The sequence below is a fragment of the Poecile atricapillus genome, chromosome 29 (genome assembly GCF_030490865.1).
Source record: "Poecile atricapillus isolate bPoeAtr1 chromosome 29, bPoeAtr1.hap1, whole genome shotgun sequence".
In the NCBI taxonomy this organism is placed as follows: Eukaryota; Metazoa; Chordata; class Aves; order Passeriformes; family Paridae; genus Poecile; species Poecile atricapillus.
In genome coordinates, this window is record NC_081277.1 from 2666367 (window position 1) to 2689896 (window position 23530).

Consider the following 23530-nt stretch of genomic DNA (forward strand, 5'->3'; position numbering starts at 1 on the left):
CTGTATTGACACTTGTGGCCTGAGCAATTTTATTACTCCCTTATTTCAGCTGAGTCAATGGGGTCCTCTTTTGGCAGAGATTTTTGGTATATTATTGGGCAGAGCTCAGCTGGATCATTCACTGCTCTGCCTCCTGTATTTAGTCACCTGAGCCCGAAGCAAACATTACTAACAGGGATGACAGGGCAGCAAAGGCTCTGCTCAGTGTTTATTCTGCCAGTGATTCACTGAGGAGATTCAGGGGTAAATACCCAGAATTAAAGCACAGCTTCAACCTTGTTGTCCTGTGTTACCCCAAACTTCCTGGGAGCTCTACCATTCCTTGACATTCCACTGGCTTTTATCAGCCAGACCATGAATAAATGGAATTAGGACCAGCCCAACCGTTCTACAATTCAACGGCAGCTCTAAACTCCATATTTTTTATTGCTTTATTGATTTATTGATGTAATTATTTTTTTTTTCTCTGTTTTTAGGGAAGCAAATCCACGGCAGCAATCGATCCCTATCCCCATGTTCGGGGCACGAAGCGAGCAGCAGGAACTCCCCTCGCTGTAACACGCTGTGACTTGGGTGTTGTGCAACACCTTGAGCAAACACTTCCTCCTGCAGCAGCAGGAATAAAGCTGAACCCGTCCCTGCCTCTCACTCAGAGTCCAGAGCAGCTCCTGGGCCAGGGAACGCCACATTCCCACCCCACCGAGAGCATGAAAATCCTCCTCATTCCTGCTCTTCTGCTGCATTTCCTCCAACAAGGTACTGCACTTTTTCTTTTAGTCCTTTACCAGTTTTGCTATGGACCATGCTGTATGAATTTTTAATTATTAACTGGTAGATAACAGGGAGGAACAGCGAGTTGAAGCCATTGGGAAATGGAGTTAGGGATATTTGGGATTTTCTGTTCTAAGGAATTCTGTGTAATTCTTTAGTTAGAGCAGCATTTACTTGTTTGAAAAGTGGCCGTATATTGCCTAAAGACCCACAACTGGCTGCTTTTGTGAGCCACTAAAGCAATGCTTACCCTGCAAGTGAGGGCCCAATTTACCCAATCACACCAATTTATCGGCATTCTGGCCATAAAATAACAGATTTCTGTATGAATTACCTTTTATTGTATTTACAATTACATTACCTGAGTTAAATCGTTGAACACCCTTTATTCATCTGCATGATACTTCAGATTCTATTCAAGTGACTCCACCTGAGCAGAGCCCACTTCTTTTCCCCACAATTTCTTTCAATTCCTGTCAACAGGGAACAGAATTTTTCAGAGCTTGGCCTGCACAAACATGCACAGGATTTAGATCCATAATTAAATATATAATTAGCATTCAGGCACAAATCTATGATTTGGGTTTTTTGCACAGAAGACCTGAAAATGTGCACACCATTAAGGTGTTACCTTTTTTACCTTGACAAAACCACAACTTCTTTGTCAATAAAATCTTCCCTAATGATTTTTTTTTTTTTTCCTGGTTGAGGCCCTTGAAAAAACACACAATTGTTTGTTCTTTATTACAAGTTGTTGTATGAAGCCCAAGGAATTTCTTTCCTCCTTCAACCTCCAGACAAAGCCTTAAGGTAGCAAGGACAATGCACTGATTAAAGAGCTCCCTCGAAGAAAGGATTCATTCCAAACAAAACCAACCAGTTTTCCTCGAAATTCTGTCTGGATCAGACTGCAGGGAAGGGATGAGTTTCCCTTTAAACCTTGCCTTAACTTGAACTCTCTGGGCCAGAGTTGCACAAAGGGTGTGGAGAGATAAAATTGGGGATCTCTGTACTGGGAGGCCTGAAATATTCCTGGGATTGCTACACAAGGCCACACTTGAGACATGTGGAAAGAAATATGGAAAGCATCAGATTTTTTTGAAAATAAATATAATTAGCTGCTTAAAAACCCCATAAACCACCATTGTGAGTGGCAGTAGTAAAGTTACGCTCGGTAGCTGCTCCCAGCACGTGTTTGGTGTAACAGCTCAGCTGACACAGGATCCCTCTGCACCATTAAATCAACATCTTTATCAAGATACAACCAGGTTTGCTCTGCAATTACTTTTGGAAAGGGTTGAATCAAATAAATCAGTGATAAAAGAATGGACCTGTTTGTTTTACTGCGACAATTTGCATGAGGATGTGCTTTCCTGATCCAGAGAGAAAATTACAGTAATTGGAGGCCTCTCTCCTGGAAAAACCTGGCCCTGGGGCAGGAATTACCATGAGAGATGCTCTGTTTCTTTGTTTTTGTGGGGTTTCATTTGCTTTCTGGGCAACTTAGGGGGTTTTTGTTATTGTTGTTGGTTTATTTTTTAAATACAGGCCCTCAAGAATTCACCAATTCAGAAGAAATTCCCTTTTGGAGGAGATTGAAGAGTTCAGGGGTATCTAAACCCTGCTGTTGCATTGGTGGAAATCAAGACATCCCTTGTCCCACCCTGATTTCCCAAAACCTGGCCCCCAGCTGCCAGGATGAAGTCCAGGGTGTGCCCACCCCTGCAGGGCAGGCCCCAAATTAACTTTGCATTTGCTGAGCTTCAGAGCAGAAAACAAAAATAAATTATTTTTATCAGCCTTGCATTTCCTCACCCAGCTCTTTACAGCCACTGCAGTCCTTATGAGATCACTCAAAAGTGTTCTGGGAGTTAAGGAACCTCCTGAATTCCTTATTACCTTCAAGATTTTCCTAATTTCCTGCCTATCTCCCATTATTTTACCTGGCCATATCCAAATCCCCCCATCCTTCTGCTGTCCCTACTTCAACCCAATTCAAGAGGTAAAATTGTAATTATTAATTACCACCCTCTCTTAAAGTTCTGCCAGAATTATTTACGTGCCAAAGCCTTCCCAAGCAGGACTCTTGTTGCAGAGCTCGCATTGTGTGAGTTTATTTGCTGCTGCAGAGGCAGTCTGGGCCTGTCTCTCACGTGATCAGGTTTGGAGATCGCTCATTCTGCAACCCCAAATCCATTAATTCATGTCACTGGAAAGTGCAGAAGGAAAGGCTGAGCTGGCATGGCTAGGCTGGCCTGCTGGGACTTGAACTGCTCAGAGCTGGGGGAAGAAACACAAAGGGAATTGCAGGAAATGTTTGGACACATGGAAGCAGCCAGGGAGGGCAACTCCTCCAAAATCCAGGATGTGATTACCTCTGCTGTTGTGTCACGCCATGGAGGCAAAGCAGGGGACCACCAGGTGCTGCAAGAACCCAAAAGAATCACCAGGCCAGGCATGAAAATGGGTGTTTAATAAATTAAAATAGTGTTTTCATCAATCCCCATTTGTTTCTCCCCAGGGAGCAGCAGAGGGAAGTTCCCTGGGGCCGAGCAGTATGAAATCATTTATCCACAGAAATTGCACGCGGTGCACAGGAGAGGTGTGGGAACAAGCTCAGAGGTAGGAAAGGAGATCATTTCTTGGGTGATTCTGGGAGATGGGGAAGGATTTCTGGAGCTAAAACACCCTCGGGTTTCAAGGGTAAGAGAATTTGGGCAAACATTTGCTCTTCCAGAAGAAAAAACATGGAGAAGCAATCCAGTGTTTGGCGAAGAGGAGCTGAGGTGTTGCCCAGTGTGCAGGGAACCCCTCAGGCTATCTGTGGCTCTTCTGAACTTGTGTCTCTACAAAGATGTGGGGTTTGATACTACTCAGAGTTTTAATAACCTGTGGGCACTTTAATTTGGAATAAATTAAACCAATAATTAAAAGCAGCCATGCTCTGTGCAATTCCAGAGGGCGTTACAGAAGTGTCTGAACCCAAACATCCCCTCAGCCCTTTCCCATGCACATACATTGTGCTTGTGGAGGTAGAAATGAATTTGCAAAAATTTGCAAATCCAAATTTGCTCCTCTAATTAAAACCCCTTGAACAGAGTGACCTCCTGCTTATCCTGCTCCTGCTAAAATCTCTGTTTTTGGTGAGAAGAGGAGGAAAAGAACACGGCTGGCACTCCAGTAACACCAGTGGTGAGGCCAGGAGCTGCAGCAGAGCGTTTTCTGACACTTAAATCTGTTTACAGAGCAAATACGATGAGACAGTGAAGTACAGGATCAAAGCCAATGGAGAGGAAGTGGTGCTGCAGCTCCAAAAAAATCGGTAGGTTCAGTTCAGCTCTTCCCTTATTTCCTCACCGGGAGCCACTGCAGGGTGTTCAGAATGCCAAAAACCAGGAATCAGAGCCCTGAAAACAGAAGTGTTTTGGTAAATGCCACATTTCGATAGCAAGGAAAGAAAAGGGGACTGAAAGAATCCTGTCACTGTTTTGGGAATGCGGAATAAGTGCTTGGGATGAGACATTGCCTCCTGCTACATCTGCTCCTCCATGTCTGCCCTAAATTGTTAAATCCAATCCATATTTAATAGTTTTCTGTTATTTCACAAGTTTTCTGTGATCATGAAGAGTCTGTGGGTTACAGAATTGTAGCCTGGAGTGCCAGGACAAGGGGCATGGTTTTAAACTGAGCGAGAGAGGATTTAAATTAGAGATTAGGAAGAAATTCCTCCCTGTGAGGGTGGGGAGGAGCTGGGATGGAATTCCCAGAGGAGCTGTGGCTGTCCCTGTATCCCTGGAAGTGCCCAAGGCCAGGCTGGAGCAACCTGGGACAGTGGAAGGTGCCCCTGCCCATGGAACTGGAAGAGCTTTCAGGTCCCTTCCCACCCAGATTCTTGGGTGACTCAATGATCTTGGAGCTGTTTTCCAACCTTAATCATTCTGTGGTTCTATGTTTATATATCACTATATTATAGACAGATACAGAGATAGATAAATAGATAAATGATAGATAAATGGATAAATAGATAAACTGATAGACATACTTACTTTAGCACTACTTCTCTTGAACCTGGAGTAACCAAATATAACCTGGCATTGACAAAATCTTCCTGGAAATCGAAAGTCTGGCTCCAGCAGAACATTAACACACGCTCCAACAAGTCTGGGTTAATGGTGCTTTTCCAGAGGCTGTGCAAATACAGTAGTGCCATAATCAATTCATGTTAAATATAGACTGTAATTAACTTCTCGCCCCTGTTTTAATCTAATCCAAATGTTGGGAGTGGGGGGAGGGAAATGGTGTTGTACTAAATCCTATTCTTTGAAGAGAAATGGGATCGTGGCAGTGGAAGAAAGTTGCCCAAACAGGGGTCACTGCAGATGTGCTGCTTTAAGGAAGATGTAAAAAGGACAAAAAGAAAAAATATCAATATGTAATTCTACATTTGCATCCAGATCTGCCAGGAGATGAGTTCATCCCAATGAAATCAGCAGACTTTAATTGCTTTCTTCTTTTAGGAAAGTCTTTTTGTTTGAGTAACGATCATGAACCAGCAGAATTCCCCTCCCTGCAGCTTTTGCTTGCCGAGTTTCTCTGATACTAAGAATAACCTGAGTAATTGTTTGAATTCCCCACATACTCGGTGTGCTGTGTCATCATCTCATCTCTACAAGGCAACAACTTCCTTGGAATAATGACTGTGCTTGGCTCCTTGCAGGGATCTCCTGGCTGGGGATTATTCTGAAACTCTGTATTCTGCTGACGGCCAACAAATAACAACAACTCCTCGCATCAAGGTAATGCGGGAAGGGTTTGTCCTTTTCCTTCCAGTCTTGAGGCCCACATGAGACTCATGGACCTGTGAAATAATGGGAGATATGAGCTGAAAAGAAAGGTTTGAAATCCAGGTTTGAAGCCATTTGGGGTGGCTCTGAAGGGACGGGGAAGTTGGGATTGGTCCCTTGTGCCTGTTGGGAATCAGCTCCACGGTTTGGCTTCCAGGAAGGCACCACCTCAGTGTCTGCTGAACAATTTCTGGGTGGAATTCCAGCTTTTGTCAGGAGCCAGGGCCATCCCAAAGCTTTCAACCGCTCGACTTTGCCGTGTAGACTTTGCTCCTGCTGCCCAGCCCCATGACTGGATTTCAGCCCTGCTCCCAGGGAGATCCTGAACCTGATAAAGTCCCATTTCCTCCCGGATCACATTTCCAGCCACGCTCTGTGCAGCTGAGCCCAGCTGCCTCCTCTGAGCCCTGGCAAATCAGTCCTGCGCCTGCAGACAGATGGGACTCGCTGCAGAAGGGATTTGTAAATTCATTGTGCACTCATCTGCTCCAAAGCTCTCACCTGGAGCTCTCCTCCAAGCTCATGAGATGTGTTTTAACAACACAATCTGGAATTCAAAGCCAAATTTTCTTTGTTAGGAGCAATTTTCGTTGTTAGGAACAATTAGGAGGATTCTGAATTAAATAAATATGCATAAATAATTCTGGGTTGGTTATTTTTGGGTGGTTTTTATGTTTTGTTTTGTTTCTTGGGTTTTTTTTTTCTGATTGCTATGATTATTTCCACTCCCTGAATGAATCCTGTGAAAAACCTGGATAAAGACAAACCCAAACAGCCCGACCTGTGCTGAACAGGGAATTCCAACCCTGGGTAGAATTAGATTGTGATCGGGATTTTTTCCTCTTGTATCCCCAGAGGACGGAGATAAATCCTCCACTTTCTCCCAGTAACTTTCCCTTTGTGGGTATCTTCTTCCCTGTAACAAAGTTGGCATTTCATGGTGGAAGACAAATAAATGATAAAGTTAAACCAAAATCCACAAGAAAACAAAAGGCACAGGGAATGAAGGTTTGGATACAGATTCTTAAGAATTCCTTTCAGGAAAACTCTGTAGGTAAAATTTTCCACAACCCCTCAGTGACTTTGAAGTCTCTTTGAACACAGAAACAGAAACCTTAAATCCTTAAGCCAATTAAGTCCCCAAACCATTTCCCCTACCCATTTTTAATATAATACCTGTATTTTAAACTCACTAAAATTAAAGCATTTGATTGTTGGGTAATTAAAGAGCCTTTCCTTGAAATTTAGGCTCAAGGAAACCATTTGGTGTGGACTTTGATTGAACAGAGCCCAGCATTGTGGCTTAATTTGGAGCAGGGAGTATTCTTATTTTTCTGTGGTGTGCATTGACAAGGACCTTTTGTCACAATTTGTGTGATGAAGGATAAAATTAATGGATCCACAGCAAACATGGAAGTGGCCATGAACTTTTAAAATTCCTTTTAAGCATCTCCTAATGGGAGAGGTCCTCAAGTAGTGCAGTTTATTGTAATTTGTAGAGAGTTTAATTTGTTTTCTGAAATCCCTGGATCCACTGGAGTTGATGGAGACCCCAGCCTGACACTGGATCTTTTTTCCCACCAGGATCACTGTTACTATGGAGGTCATGTGGAGGGTGAAGCTGGGTCTGTGGCGAGCATCAGCACCTGCACAGGGCTGAGGTGAGACGGGATCGGGTCCCAGTGTGCAGTTCCAGGATAAATGTTCCCACAGGAAAGAATCGGGATGGAAAGAGGTCATGTGATATTTTATTCAGGCTTTGGAAACTTGTTTCTCAAAGGAAAACAGAGGGAGAAGGGAGAAAATAGTTACGCTTAGTTCCTTACAATATTTCAGCTTTTCACCTCAAATCAGGATGAAAATATCTTTGAATTTCCCACTGGAATAAAATCCACTTTTCAACCACTTCTGTCAGCACAAACCCCCCAAAATTTAAATCAAATTAATTCCTAAGCTGCTTCTCTTTGACTAAGAGCACCCAAATCTTCCAATTGGCTCACTAATTAATTAATTTCTGCTTCTAAAATGTTGCATGCTGTCTCAGGCTGCTGGAATATTCCAAGGGTCTGTATGCTTGGGATAAATGCTCCCTTGATCCAAAACTTCACATTCCAACCCATTTTTTAGTGGCTATTTTGAAACCCGTGGCCAGAAGTTCCTCATTGAGCCCCTGGGAGCCTCGGACAGGGCCGAACATGTGGTTTATAAATACGAGGCCCTGAAACAAGAGCCCATCAAAACCTGTGGGCTGGTCAACAACTCCTGGGAGCAGGACTCCAGTGACCCCATCAACGACCTCTTCAAATCCAGCAACAGCCCAGAGGTAAGGGTGGCTGTCCCAGCAAAAAAAAAGGGAATTTGTGGCCATTGGAAAATTCTAAATAGTGCAAATCCAGTTGGGCTGGTGGTACCTCCACAAAGGAGCTGTTTAAACACAGGGAAGTGGCATCAGATCTTAAAAACCCAAACAAAATCTTCCAGATCTGAGATTTCAGAGTTACCAGCTGAGTTAAAATCTCTTGCCTTTATTAACAGGTGCCCAGTGCACCTTTAACACCTAAATACTCATTAATATCTATTTTACCTTCCATAACTTCATAAAAATTTAAATATCCAGTCTACTTCTTATCATTTAAACCCAAACCAGTGCCTTCTGAGTGACCTGGCCAAAGAAATCCCCTCAATAATTAATAAACAGCTTTGAAACTGCAGAGGTTGGGACCAGAAAAGCTCTTAAAAGTAATTTTATATAAATGATTCCTTTAGATGAAAGCTTACCTGAAAGCAAGGAAGTATCTGGAGCTCTACGTCGTTGCAGACAATGCTTTGGTGAGTTTTGAAATTCTTATTTTGAGTTTGATCAGCTCCACAGGAGCTTCCCAGAGTATCCCAACTCATATTCCCGGGCTCCTACAAGAGCTTCGAGGTTATTTCGAACCTGGCTGGGAAATGGGATTTCTAAAGGGAATTTAATTTGAAATTCCCACCTGGAGATGACAAGAATTCAGAAAAGACATTGCAGTGCTTGTCCTGTTGGAATATCCTGAATTGGAAGGGAATCTCCTGATTTGGAAGGCAATATCCTGATTTGGAAAGGATAATCCCGAGCTGGAAGGGATGCACCAGGATCATTGAGCCCAAATCCTTCTCTGCACCCTACACAGAAATTCACATTTTGGAAGGGGCTGATACTGAAATCCAACATCTGATGAAACCCTACATCAAACATAATTTTCTGTATACAGCATGATTTTTTATACATGGAGTGGTTTGCAAGCCAATCCTCTGCAGGATATTTAATTCCTGATAAATCCCCTTTTCCCTCTCCTTTTCCTGACATGCTACATTTGCCTTTTCAGTACAAGAAATATGATGAAGATGTTAAAAATATAAGAAAAAGGATATTTGGAATAGTCAACTACATCAACACGGTGAGAGCGAACAAGTGGCAGTGAAATCCAAGTGTTTTGTAAATTTTTTTATTGAAATAGTTTGAAATTCAAATTATTTAATTTTTTTTTCTACTGGAAACCATGGAAATCCAAGTGATTTGTAATTTTTTCTATTTAAAATCATTGAAATTCAAGTGATTTCTATACTTTTTAAAATTGAAAACCATTGAAATCCAAGTGATTTATAAATTCTTTCTATTGTAAAAATCATAAATTCTCATTATTACATGTAGGAATGAATGAAAACTCAACTTCATGGTAATTTATTCTCCTGTCCTTTGCTTTCAGATACCAGATTTTTAATAAGAATTATTTCTACTCCTACTTTAATTATTTATACTCATACTTTATTTATTTCTACCAATACTTTAAGATATTTTCTAATCACTTCTCAAGTCAAGTCAAGTCAAGTCTTTGATTGTTTCAAAAGGAATAAATTTATTCTTGATTTCTTTGGCAAGTCAAATTTCTTCCAAAATTGCTGGAATTTTCAAGTATTTTTAACCCTATTCTACAGTTGCTTGAAATGTGGTAGGAAATCAGATTTCCTGGTTTATTTGATGAGACTTTTTTGGAATTCAGAGCTTGGAAAAGCTTTGTTAGGTCTGGAGCAGAAAAGTGACCCAAGTAGCAGGAGAAGTCTTTGTTTAATATTTATTAATTTTTAATTAATTCTCTGCTGCAGGTTTATAAAGCCATCAACACGCACGTGGCTCTGGTTGGCCTGGAGGTGTGGACAGATGGGGACAAGTGTCCCCTGAGCAGGGATGCGGGATTCACCCTGGACACCTTCTCCAAGTGGCGCCTGGCAGAGCTGCTGAAGAGGAAACGGAACGACAACGCTCAGCTCATCACGTGGGTCCCTTCCCTTCCCTTCCCTTCCCTTCCCTTCCCTTCCCTTCCCTTCCCTTCCCTTCCCTTCCCTTCCCTTCCCTTCCCTTCCCTTCCCTTCCCTTCCCTTCCCTTCCCTTCCCTTCCCTTCCCTTCCCTTCCCTTCCCTTCCCTTCCCTTCCCTTCCCTTCCCTTCCCTTCCCTTCCCTTCCCTTCCCTTCCCTTCCCTTCCCTTCCCTTCCCTCCCCTCCCCTCCCCTCCCCTCCCCTCCCCTCCCCTCCCCTCCCCTCCCCTCCCCTCCCCTCCCCTCCCCTCCCCTCCCCTCCCCTCCCCTCCCCTCCCCTCCCCTCCCCTCCCCTCCCTTCCCCTCCCCTCCCTCCCCTCCCTTTATTTTATTCCTTAAAAATCACTCGCCAAATATTCCAGGCACTTTTTATTCCTTAAAATTTGTCACCAATCAGTGGCACTGATATAATACTAAATAATACAATATAATACAATACTAAACTTGGATTTCACCCATTCCAAGACCGGCTCCTACCAATTTCAGGGCAGAAAAATAAATCCAAATTCTCGTTTTTATTTTTTTTTTTGTCATGTACCACAAATAAATCCCTGCCAGGACACAACATCCAACCTTTCCAGCTGAATCCCTACAAAAACAGGGAATAGGAACTTTTCCCTCATCCGAGACTCTTCTTCTGGATTTGCTCACAGAAATTGAGTGTCCTGGGGACTGCAGCAAAGTCTGACAGCTTGTTGAGGCAGAACATGAAGTTTAACAGGGAAATGATGAATTAAATTCCCCCCAAAATGTGGGAAATGCCAAATTAAACCAGCATTGACCTAATTTTTCTGTCTGGTGTCCAGAGGTCCTGACTCATCCCAGCCCTTTGCTGCATTTCGAGCTCTTCACACTCCAACAGATGATTTAAATCCCATGAACCACCACAGAATTTAAGTAAATATCAAAATGAAAAATGCCTCAGTTTGGTTTTTATTTTATTTGTAGGGATCTTAAAAATAAATTAAATTAAAATTAATTAAATTAAAATTAAATATTTTATTAGATCCAGAGGTGGGGATGAAACCTCCAGCCTGGTTTGGAAAGATCCCTGGGTTCAGAGCCCCATCCTGGGCACAGTCTTGATCTCCCTGTGCTTTTGTGCTTCCTTCCAGAGGCCTGGACTTTGAGGGGACCACGATTGGACTGGCCTTCCTCAAATCCATATGCAGTGATTTATACTCTGCAGGTATTATTCAGGTCTGATCCATTTTTATTTCATTTTTTAAAGGCATTCCTATGTTTTTCACTCTGCCAGTGAGGAACCTTTGTGAATAATGTTGGGTTTAGGGCATTTTCAGTTGTTTGGTTCATTATTAGGCTGTAAAAATTCACAATCAGAGCTCTGGAAGTGTCTGAGGTTGGGTTGGACAGGGCTTGGAGCAACCTGGGATAGGGGAAGGTGTCCCTGCCCTGGAACTGGATGGGATTGGGTTGGTCCCTCCAACCGAAACCATTCTGGAATTTTATTTTAAATGAAGTGCAGGGGGTAAAGAAAGCAAACACACAATATACACACCTCCATGGTGTCTACTTTATAAATACCTTTATTAAATAAAAAAACATAATCCAAACAGATGCACAGATGGGTTGAGCACCATGTGAGCCCTTGTGCATCATGAGGATAATTCCACTTGAAGGAAAACTGCTGCGTTTTTTGTTTTCTCTGTTGCTGCTGCTTGTTCTAAAACACACAAGGAAATAACAAACAGCTTTCCTTGGCTCCCCAGGACCACAACAGGAATGAGATTGCAGTGGCAGCCACCATGGCCCACGAGATGGGGCACAACCTGGGCATGAGCCACGACACCGAGGCCTGCTCGTGCAGTGACGACATTTGCATCATGACAGACACTGTCAGGTGGGGCTAAAAATGGGGTTGAAAACGGCTTTTGGACAAGCTGACGGCTTCCAAACTGGGGCAGTGTTTTTGTCCAGTGAGGTTATTCCATTCAAATAGTTTTAAAAAATAAATTTATAATTTATATAAAATAAATTATAATTATAAATTATTATTATTTTATATATTAAATAAATTTATAATTTATAAAATAAATAAATGGATGAAATCCCAAGCCATTGTCAGATATTCCCAGATACAAACCCCACAAAAAACCCAATCCAAAACTACTTTAGTCTGTGTATATTTAGAAAAATGTTCACACCCAAGAGTTGCACGGACAGTCACCTGTTCCAATTCTCTCCCAAAGGGAGAATTGTTTCTCCTCCTTGCCTATGCCAATCCTACCGTAAACCCTCCTGTTTTCCCAACACAGCTCCGTGATTCCCAAGGAATTCAGCTCCTGCAGCCTCCAGAGCTTTGAGAAGTTCATGCTGGCTGAGATGCCCAGGTGCCTGACCAATATCCCTGAGCTGAGCAGCATCATTGCCCCTCCATCCTGCGGGAACGGATTCGTGGAAAAGGGAGAGGAATGTGACTGTGGCACTCCTGAGGTACTTGGGAATGGGAGAATCCTTGGCAAAGGCAGAAGGCTTTGTCCAGGCCAGACAGCAGCTGCTTTCTGGTGCTCCCTGAGGTGGAAACAGATCTTGCTGAAGTAGAAATTGTGGTTATCAAGTTGCTGAGGGCTGGGGAAGGTGAAGGCCTGGTTAGTCAGGAGGGGTGGCAGGAACCAAGAGTGGGACACAGGCATCCACACTGCTCAGCCCAAACCCAGAGCTCCCTGCACAGCTCCCACCTCCAAACCCAGGCATTGTAGGGAAGGTGCTTCCCAGCAAAGCCAAGGGCAGGTCCCAGACCCCATCCCAGCCAGGGACAGTGGTTAGGTGACACTGTCCCCAGTTCTGACCGCTGCTTCTGTCCCAGGAGTGCACCAACGAGTGCTGCGACCCAGAAAGCTGCAAGCTGAGCTCGGGGGCTGCCTGTGCACATGGGGACTGCTGTGAGAACTGCCAGGTGAGACCTCTTCCCTTCTTTGAGAGCTGCCAGGTGAGACCCCTCCCCTCCCCTGTGAGAGCTGCCAGGTGAGACCCCTCCCCTCCTTTGAGAGCTGCCAGGTGAGACCCCTCCCCTCCCCTGAGAGCTGCCAGGTGAGACCTCTCCCCTCCTTTGAGAGCTGCCAGGTGAGACCTGCTCCCCTCCCCTGTGAGAGCTGCCAGGTGAGACCCGCTCCCCTCCCCTGTGAGAGCTGCCAGGTGAGACCCCTCCCATCCCTTGTGAGAGCTGCCAGGTGAGACCCCTCCCCTCCCCTGAGAGCTGCCAGGTGAGACTCCTCCCATCCCTTGTGAGAGCTGCCAGGTGAGACCCCTCCCCTCCCCTGAGAGCTGCCAGGTGAGACCCCTCCCATCCCTTGTGAGAGCTGCCAGGTGAGACCCCTCCCCTCCCCTGAGAGCTGCCAGGTGAGGCTCCTCCCATCCCTTGTGAGAGCTGCCAGGTGAGACCCCTCCCCTCCTTTGAGAGCTGCCAGGTGAGACCTGCTCCCCTCCCCTGTAAGAGCTGCCAGGTGAGACTCCTCCCCTCCTTTGAGAGCTGCCAGGTGAGACCCGCTCCCCTCCCCTGTGAGAGTTGCCAGGTGAGACTCCTCCCATCCCTTGTGAGAGCTGCCAGGTGAGACTCCTCCCATCCCTTGTGAGAGCTGCCAGGTGAGACTCCTCCCATCCCTTGTGAGAGCTGCCAGGTGAGACCCCTCCCCTCCCCTGAGAGCTGCCAGGTGAGACCCCTCCCCTCCCCTGAGAGCTGCCAGGTGAGACCCCTCCCCTCTCCAGCTCCTCACCCCTGCTGGGATCAAGCAGGAACTCACCTTCCACCAGAACAGATCCCCAGTGTTTACTGGCACTGACAAGGGCATGGTCATGGGATCATGAAATGTCCTGGGCTGGAAGGACACGTGGGATCACTGATCCACTGATCTCCAGGCCCTGCACAGACACCCTAAAATCCCACCCTGGGCATCCCTGGAGCACTGTCCCAACACTTCTGGAGCTCTGGCAGCCTCGGGGTTGTGCCCATTCCCTGGGCAGCCTGGGCAGTGCCAGCTCCCTCTGGGGGAAGAGCTTTTCCCAAAATCCAACCTTTCCCTGCTCTCCAGCCTGAGCCTCTGTGGCACAGCTCTAGCCTTTCCCTCAGATCCCATCACTGCCCACCATTCCATCCATCAGCTCCCTCAGTCTTCCATCATCCTGGAGAAATGAGCTCTTTGGTTGGCCATTTTCTCCTGGGAATAAAAGCCGTGAAGCAAAACCCCTGTGAGCTGCCACATCCAGCACGAAGTGAGATCCGGATCTTGCTCCTCACACAGCCCATGGAGTGAGGAGATTTCCCTGCCCATTTTAACCCTTCAGCTGGGTGTCTTTGAGCAGTGTGGAGGAGCTGGGTGCTGAGTGTGGTGTTTTCTCCCTCTCTCAGTACAAGAAGTCGGGCTCTGTGTGCCGGGCGGTGAAACACGACTGTGACCTGGCTGAGATGTGCACGGGGCTCTCCTCCAGCTGCCCTGAGGATCGATTCCGGGTCAATGGGCACCCCTGCAGCTTTGGAGAGGGATATTGCTACATGGGCACCTGTCCCACCCGTGACAGCCAGTGCAAAGATGCCTTTGGGCCCCGTGAGTTAACCCCCGCACCCGTCAAACTCTCCTTGCCTTGGCCCCAGGATAGACAGAGAAGGGAATTCTGCCTCTCCAAACCCTCAGATTGTACCTCAGAGATAGCCCATCCATAAAAATCAGCTCCAGTTCATAGCATAATTAAGAGCATAATTAATGATGAGGTTTATATTTCCCACTGTTTATGGCTGTAACTCATGAGCTGGAGCTCAGGGCATGGGGTGCTCTGTGCTTCCAGAGAAATGGGAAGTGGGGAGCGCATTTGTCTTTTGCAGAATGTGTCTGAGGTAGCTGGAATGGAGCTGGGGAAGTGATTTTAGCCAGTGAGGAAGAGGAAATATCTGTCCTTCAATTTAACAGCCAAATTTGGCACGTCTGGTGCTTCTGAAAGCAGCATTTCCCAAAACTGGGGAACAGTTTGGGCTGAAAGGGAACTTAAATCCCATCCAGTGCCACCTCTGCCATGGCAGGGATACCTCCCCCTATCCCAGGCTGCTCCAGCCTGGCCTTGGGCACTTCCAGGGATCCAGAGGCAGCCACAGCTTCTCTGGGAATTCAATCCCAGCCCCTCCCCACCCTCACAGACAGGAATTCCTTCTCAATATCCCATCTGGCAGTGGAAGCCATTCCCTGTGTCCTGTCCCTCCATCCCTCAACTGGGGATGGAAGAGGCTCTGAGCTCTTCCTGGAGCTTTCCCTGCTCCAGGCTGAGTGCCAGAAATGCCCACGGGCACATGGCTGGGAAAGGCCATTTGCTAAGCAAAGGAAGAATGTGGAATATTCCCAGTTCTCCCAGGCAGAGATCCCAAACTCATCCTGCTGCTTTTTCCTCCTGCAGAGGCCACAGACGGCCCAGCCTCCTGCTACCACATGAACGAGAAAGGGGCGTATTTCGGCTACTGCAGGAAGGAGCAGGGCACCCACCTCCCGTGCAAGAAAAAGTAAGCACCGGGGTATGGAATGCGCTGGGATTTGGGAAGAGGGGCCATTCCTACGCAAATTAGGAGACAGAAACCGGGAACACCCTATTTTTGTGGCAGAGCCCGGGGTTCCTCCTTGTTCTATGTGAAAACAGTGGGAAATCGTTTCTGAGAAATGTGGGTTTCAGTTGTAAGGTGAGAGAGCAAAGGTGTGTGCAGGGATGTGGGAGGATGAGTGTGTGGGTGTGCAGGGAGCTCCGGGGACTTTGGGATAGGGAATTTGAACCTCAGAAGTGAAGGAGTATCAGTTAAATGCTCGTTTTTGTGAATGAATTTGTGCTCCCTAATAAGCTCAGCAGGATTTAAGAACCTGTCACCTGCTCAAAGCAAGCTGCCCATGCCAGCATTCCCTGCTGCAGCCATTTCCTTGGAATTCAGGCTGCAGGAGAGCCCAGCTCAGAGGGGTTTGCTGGGCCATGTCCCTGGTATAACAGCTCCTGTTCTCCTTCCAGAGACAAAATGTGTGGAAAACTCTACTGTTCCGGAGGGAGGGAGATGCCTCGGGATGGGAGCCTGCTGTCCTTTAATTCCTGCAAAGGCAGTTTCCCCAGGAGTGGAGAGGAGGACCCAGGGATGATCCTGGATGGAACCAAGTGTGGGAATGGGATGGTGAGTGGATAATAATTTTTTCATTTATTTTTCCCCCTCTTTCAGTCTTGTTTGTATAATCCTCTCTTGCACAAGGATGATTTTAAACAGGGAGGGCTGAGTGGACCCCAAATTTCTGCTGTTTTCCCAACTTCTATCCCAAACCAGCAGCAAAGCAAACAAGGATTGGCAGCATTCCCAATTCCTTAGGCTTGGCTGATGCTTTATTTATTTCCCTTCGCTGACACAAAGGTGTGTGGCAGCAGAAACACAGCTTTGTGTGAGGGGTTAGGGGATCATTAGTGTGTTATTACATTTAATTATATCCAGAATGGATGTTCCTCATCACTGGGTGCTGTTTCCAATCACTTCCCTGAATATTCCTACCTGGAAGGGAGGGGTGAGGGATTGATGTCTGCACATCTCTGTCACTCCCTTTTCTACAAAACACCCAAACTGAAATTAACCCCTCATCTCCCGCTCCTAAAGGGGGTCTGAGGGATTTCCAGAGCTGTTTCTGTGTCTCCTGCTGCTCTCCATCCCCTCACAGGATAAAGTGCAAGCTCTGCCTGTCCTGGAAGCTCCAAATCCCTGTGGTTTGCTCTTGTTCCAGGTGTGCAGCCACGGGGAGTGTGTCCATACTGAGGAGGTCTTCAGATCCACCAACTGCTCTGCCAAGTGCTCTGGCCATGCTGTAAGACACCAGCATTTGATGTTTCTCACTTTAAAACCCCAAGAAAACAATGCAGATCAGCCTCAGACCTCCTTGCTGACAGGGTTTAAGTCATTGATACAAATCTGTCAAATTTGAGGAGGTAGAAACTTAAAAAAATTTGATGAAAACACATCTCACCTGATGTAACATCAATATTTTTGCCCAGGAGGTGGATGCAGCCCCTGTGTCCGGCCCTGTGCCTGAGCCATGGTATCACAGCTCTTTCCTTTTAGCTTATTTTGCTTTGAGGAAGAGAATTCTGCTCGTATTTGACCATTCAGAGACCTACAGATAAACAGATTAACTCTGCAGTGCAGCTTTCACTGCAGTAGCAAAATGTGCATGACATCAGGACTGTCCTTTAACAACCACAACTGCTTCTTTTTGTGCTAAGTTTTAGCCCAGATAAACGGAGAAATTAAAAAGCATCCTCACCCAGAAACTCTGTGACCCTGCTGGTGTCCCCAGCTGAGGGTGTCCCTGCTCTGTGCTCCCCAGGTGTGTGACCACAAGCTGCAGTGCCAGTGTGAGGAGGGGTGGGCACCCCCCAACTGTGACAGCTCCTCAGCCCTCACCAGTAAGTGCTGGAATCTGTCCTTTCCTGGCACCCTGGAATCTGTCCTGTCTTTTCCTGGCACCCTGGAATCTGTCCTGTCCTTTCCTGGCACCCTGGAATCTGTCCTGTCTTTTCCTGGCACCCTGGAATCTGTCCTGTCTTTTCCTGGCACCCTGGAATCTGTCCTTTCCTGGCACCCTGGAATCTGTCCTGTCTTTTCCTGGCACCCTGGAATCTGTCCTGTCTTTTCCTGGCACCCTGGAATCTGTCCTTTCCTGGCTGGAAGTGATGCCTCAGGGTTTCATCTTTTCCATTTCCCAGGTATTTGTGTCCCTGCAGCTCTTTAGTGTGGAACTCCAAACTCCACACCCAGCAGCAGCTGCTGCCTCCCCACTTTGGGCAGACACAGCAATTCCTCTCCAGGCCTGGCAGCCAAGGACACCTCACTGCCTCAGGCCCCAGAGATGCAAACAAAAGGGAGCTGGGGGCAGCAAACTTGGGGGAAATCCCTTCATTCCCTGCAGCTGGAATTGGGAGATGAACCCCAATGTGCCAATGGACCCAACCTATAAAAGTGGCTACCTGTGACTATCTGTCCATTTTGGGTGCTGCCCCTGGAGGGCTTTGTCTGCCCAAAGGAGCTGGGGAGCTCCAGGGGAACAGCCCAGCACCAGAGTGGTTCATTCAATTGCTAACTGGAATCCTTAAGCTCATCAAGTGAGCAGCAGCACTGTCCTCAAACTGCCACAGCCACAGGTTTTTCCAACCATTCCAGGGATGGGAACTCCAGCCTGTCCCAGAGCTGGACAACCCCTTCCATGAGGAAACTTGTCTTCAAATCCAACCAAAATGCCCATTTCCTTGCCAGCACTATCTCCAGGGGTTTCTGAGCACCTCTCACTCCTGCAGGGATGAGTAGAGAAGGTGTTTTTTTTCTCTAAGGTGGCAATTGATTCCCCCTGGAGATGAGAGCAACAGGCTTCTCCTTTTTATTCTTGGAATAACGAGCTCCCTGTCCCTTCAAAGTGAAGCCAGGATCCCAGAGGCTTTGCTGTGAGGGAGCTGGACAAGTTGATTTATCATTTTCATGGTCTTTAACTGATCCACCTCTGAGGGAAGATAATTTGTGTCCAGATTTCCACAGGTTAGGGGGAAAAAAAAGCCCCTTTATTTCGTTTATAATATGGAATACTTTGTCCTCTCTTCACCCTCATCATTAGCTCTGAACCTCTGGCTTGGTTGAGGCTTTGGAGTAGTTTTGTTGAAAATTGTGAGAGAAACTTTATATGAGGGCATTTTGAAGGTCTGCACCCCCCTCTGGGTAACAGCCCTTGAGACAGAGGAGAGGAAGGACAGGGAAGGATCTTTGAGGGTGAATGGAAAGGGCAGGGTTGGTTTAGCCCAAGGACAGCTCAGGCAACAACTGACTTCAAGTACGGCAAAACCAGCAGAAATTCACCCCTTTCCATCCCCATTTGTGGCAGGAGCAGCAGCCATAAAATGAGAACAAACAGAGTTAATAAAACACCTTCATCAGTGGTGGTGGGAAACTTCCTAATAATGGTGGAGCTTGTTGGATGTATCCCAGCCTCAGGGGTTCTGGGATGTTCTGAGAACTGGTTCTGTTCCTGCCCTCAGGGCTTCCCTGGTGTTTAAGGAACTTTTTCTGTCCCTACCCTCAGTGATTCCCAGATGTTTAAGGGCTGTTTCTGTCCCTGCCCTCAGGGCTTCCCAGATGTTTGACTGTTCCTGTCCCTCCCCTCAGTGTTTCCCAGATGTTTAAGGACTGTTTCTGTCCCTGCCCTCAGTGACTCCCAGATGTTTAAGGACTGTTCCTGTCCCTGCCCTCAGTGATTCCCAGATGTTTAAGGACTGTTTCTGTCCCTGCCCTCAGTGACTCCCAGATGTTTAAGGGCTGTTTCTGTCCCTGCCCTCAGTGACTCCCAGATGTTTAAGGACTGTTTCTGTCCCTCCCCTCAGTGACTCCCAGATGTTTGACTGTTTCTGTCCCTGCCCTCAGTGACTCCCAGATGTTTAAGGAACTGTTTCTGTCCCTACCCTCAGTGATTCCCAGATGTTTAAGGACTGTTTCTGTCCCTGCCCTCAGTGACTCCCAGATGTTTAAGGGCTGTTTCTGTCCCTCCCCTCAGTGATTCCCAGATGTTTAAGGACTGTTTCTGTCCCTACCCTCAGTGATTCCCAGATGTTTGACTGTTTCTGTCCCTGCCCTCAGTGACTCCCAGATGTTTAAGGACTGTTTCTGTCCCTGCCCTCAGTGACTCCCAGATGTTTAAGGACTGTTCCTGTCCCTGCCCTCAGTGATTCCCAGATGTTTAAGGACTGTTCCTGTCCCTCCCCTCAGTGATTCCCAGATGTTTGACTGTTCCTGTCCCTACCCTCAGTGATTCCCAGATGTTTAAGGACCGTTTCTGTCCCTGCCCTCAGTGATTCCCAGATGTTTAAGGACTGTTCCTGTCCCTCCCCTCAGTGATTCCCAGATGTTTGACTGTTTCTGTCCCTGCCCTCAGTGACTCCCAGATGTTTAAGGACTGTTTCTGTCCCTGTCCTCAGTGATTCCCAGATGTTTAAGGGCTGTTTCTGTCCCTGCCAGGCATTGCTGTGGCTGTGGGGGTCCTGGCTGTCCTGGCTGTCACTGCAGCTGCAGCCGTGCTGCTCACCCGCTTCCGAGGCTTCCACAAAAGGTAAATCCTTCCCACATCTACCCAAAGGCAGGAAATCCCTGCAGAGGTGGAAGCACAGTTTGCAGTGGGGGTGGGGGGAATTAGACCTCTGGAAAGGAATAGTCCATGAGATTTGTGGAGATGTTTCAGAAATCTCATGGTTGGGAAGGGATGGAAGAGTTGAAATGGTGCTGTTGATAAATCCTTAATAATCCCAAACAAATAAGGGGAAGAAAGAAATCAAGGACGTTGGTACAAAACAGCAGCAGGAGTAAGGCAGGGCTTCAGCTACGAGGATTTTTTCTTCAGTTAACTAAAACTGACCATGATATGAAATCTTTGACAGCCACCAGACCAGGAGGGGACCTGGAGCCACCAACCAGGTCTTTGTGGATCAGGAGCAGAGCTGCAGAGAGCAGCCCGTGCTGGTGCCACCTGCCCAGAAGGTGAGAGCAAGGGACAGCTGGGACTGTCCCCAGGGCTCAAACCATCAGCCAAAGGGTCTGCACTTCCATGAGATCCCCAAAATGCTGAGGGGACAGTGCTGAAAATCCCAGCATGAGATTCCCAAAATTCTGGGGGAGGGACAGTGCTGGGGATCCCAGCATGAGATTCCCAGATTTCTGAAGGGAATGGTGTCATGGGGAGTGCTCTGGGTCCCCAGGTGATCCGAGGCAGGGCAGGGACACACGGAGATAACCATGGGGTGAGATAAGGGCTCCGTTCCTGTTCCAGGGAATTGATAAGAAAGTTCTTCCTGTGCCTCCACCTCAGGAGAACAAACCCCAGCGGCAGAGTGTGAGTATTTGTGGGAATGTGGGCATGTCCCTGCATCACAAACCCCTAGAGACCCCTGGAGATCATCTGATCCCAGAGGGACATCCCTGAGTTCCAGGTGGGGTCTGTTCTCTCATGCAGCATCCCTGCACCCTGGAATCATTTTCCATCCAGCTCCAGCCTGCACGTTCCCCAGGAACATGTGGGTGCACACACGGTGCACACAGAGGGGGAAACTCTTTTATATTCTGGTTTTTTCCAGCCTGCCCTGAGGCCCAAAGGTCCCCCACCTCCCGTTCCTGCCACCAAACCTGGCTCTTCCCACCCGGAGCAGAAGTTTGTGAGTACAACCCTGCAGCTTCCCACATCCCTGTCAGATTCCAATTAATATTTGCAGCTTCTGATTATGATTTAACGTAAAAATTTAAAATCACAGCTATTCAAAGCAGAGATTTTAAGAGTAGGAGTCATCTTTTTGGCCAAGTAATCCTAAACTGCACAAATATTCCTCACCAGCCAGGGAGCCCTCCAAGGCATCAGGAGCACAACTCAGTAGCTGGAGTTTAAACCAAGAAGGATTTCAGGTGTAAACACAATTTAAATGATGAGTAACTTTGCTACTGCAGGTGCCTGTATGGCAGAGATGGGCTGAGAACCCAGAGGAATGGTTTTATTTCTCATTCATAAACCCAAACCATCCTAATTAAAAGAAAATACCTGCCTTCAAATATTCACCATCTCAGCACTTGAACCTCCTGCCACGAGGATGTAAAATCCATCTTCACTCTGGTGACACAACTGCAGGGTGCTGCCTGCATGAACACTGGGTGAGGACAGTATAAAATGTAAAATAAAAAGGATAGAATATAAGATATATAAGATAGAAATATAAAATATCCCCATGTATCAATTATAAACCACATTTAAATCCCACTCTATGAGCTTGAATATGGATATTTAAATATTGGGAACAGCTCAGTGTCTTCTGAAATAGACCTGGACCCCTTGTGTTTGTATTTTGTTGCACATGGACAGATGATTCCTCTCCACCCTCAGCATTCCCAGCAGAAAGACTCTGCAGGACAAGGGTGGCTGGAGAGGTTGTGCAGCTGCTCCAACATCCCCAGTGACATTGAAACCCTTTTTGTTCCAGGCTCCAGAGAGAAAAGCTCCTCCCGTTCCCCTTCCCAAAAGCAAACCCCCACCTCCAGCCCAGGTAATTCAGGTGGGAATGGCAGTTCTCTGGGATGGAATTCCTTGAAGCTGCTGGGGTTTAACTGCTCTTTTTCCATGCAGGCTTTAAAGCCCCCAATGAATCCCAGAGTCTGAGGCTTCCCAAGCAGAGCTGGGTGAGGCACCTGAAGTTTCCAGGGACGATTTCTCCCTCGATTCCTCCACTTTTGACAAAGGCATCCCAGACCATCTCCCTCTTCTCCTTAAGAACTATCAGAGAGCTGCTTTGAAAGAATTGGGATTTCAGGCAGTGAGGAGCTCTGTGGTGACATCGAGCTGCTGCCCAGGGGAAGCAGAGCAGGGTCACCTGAGGTGTAAACCTGAAGCACTGAGGTGTAAACTGGGAGTAAATGACAAGAGCTGCTGAACACCCCCAGCTGTGAGGCCAGCACTGCGGGATGAGGCTGCTCCTCCTCTGCTCCTCTGGGGCCGGAGCTGAGGGGAGCAGGGAAAGTGTGGCTGCTGCAGGTTTGGGAATTGCAAACTTCGTTCAGTTTTTTTGTTTGTTTTTTTTTTGTTCAGTTTTTTGCTCCATTTCTGGATCTTTCCCTCTCTGCCCTCAGCAACACAAAGATTTCTCCTTCATCTCCAAGTCCTGGAGAAAATCAAACCCTTCCTGCCCTGGGGAGAGAGGTTGTGTCCTCAGGGTCTGAGCTGGACATGGAATAAGTAACGAGATGCACTGGGAATTGTTCTGGGAAGATGCTGTAGACTGGATTCTCTCCACAGTCCTTAAATTCCTTGTTGAGGATGCCATTCCCAGCAAAACACGGATGTGAGGGAATTTCAGTCCTCAGTTTGAGGAGTGAGGTTGTGTTGGATGAGGATGGATGTTGCTGGAAGAGTAGAGCCTCCTTCCTCTTTGGATAATTGCTGCTCTATTTGAGCCAGGAACAGATTGGAAACTCCACCTGGGTTTGACTGGGGTGTAAAAATCCAGAAGTTGTTTTTTATGAGCTGTAATGAATGTATTTACAGAGATTTCTGTATTAAAATTCTGTCTGAACAGGAAGTAATTGCTGTGTTCTGTAAAACCCAGCATGAAGCACGGGAAAAACAGGGTGAAGTGGGGTCATTTCTGACATTGCCAGGGCTCTAAAACTCCCAATTTGCAGCAAAAAGATCATTCCCAGGTGTTGTGACACCTGCCAAGTCAGCCAGGAAGGCTGAATTCCTTTATAATGAGGCTTGACAGGAAGTTCCATCACAGCTTTTCTGCCACCTTCAAATCTATTTCTTCCTCATTTCCAGCCTTTGGGAGCACTCCAGAATTTTCCAAGGACAGCGAGATTTGAAGCAAATGTAGAGAATTGTTTTTTTTCTAATTACCTGCTGAGATTCAGCTGCAAACCGGGAGTCTGGGCTGCCTTTTCCTGCAGAAAACCAGGACAGGTGCTGGCCATTAACACCATTAACAGGTGCTGACCTCTTCACACCCGAACTCCTCCCAGCCCTGAGCAGAGGATGAGCCCTGCA

The 23530-nt window shown here is 46.9% G+C and overlaps 1 protein-coding gene across 1 annotated transcript; it reads left to right on the forward strand.

Annotated features, from left to right (window-relative positions):
- The first annotated feature begins 627 nt into the window (after positions 1–627).
- Positions 628–22361, forward strand: ADAM28 (ADAM metallopeptidase domain 28). Its single transcript, XM_058859402.1, has 24 exons — positions 628–756; positions 3293–3393; positions 4017–4093; positions 5489–5567; positions 7200–7276; positions 7743–7938; positions 8382–8444; positions 8975–9046; positions 9753–9922; positions 11078–11162; positions 11693–11823; positions 12239–12416; positions 12790–12879; positions 14329–14524; positions 15363–15465; positions 15957–16113; positions 16706–16786; positions 17306–17384; positions 19975–20065; positions 20391–20490; positions 20780–20842; positions 21084–21161; positions 21975–22037; positions 22118–22361. The coding sequence occupies exons 1-24, from the start codon at positions 708–710 to the stop codon at positions 22148–22150; spliced, it is 2412 nt and encodes an 803-aa protein (XP_058715385.1). The 5' UTR covers positions 628–707; the 3' UTR covers positions 22151–22361.
- Positions 22362–23530: the final 1169 nt, after the last annotated feature.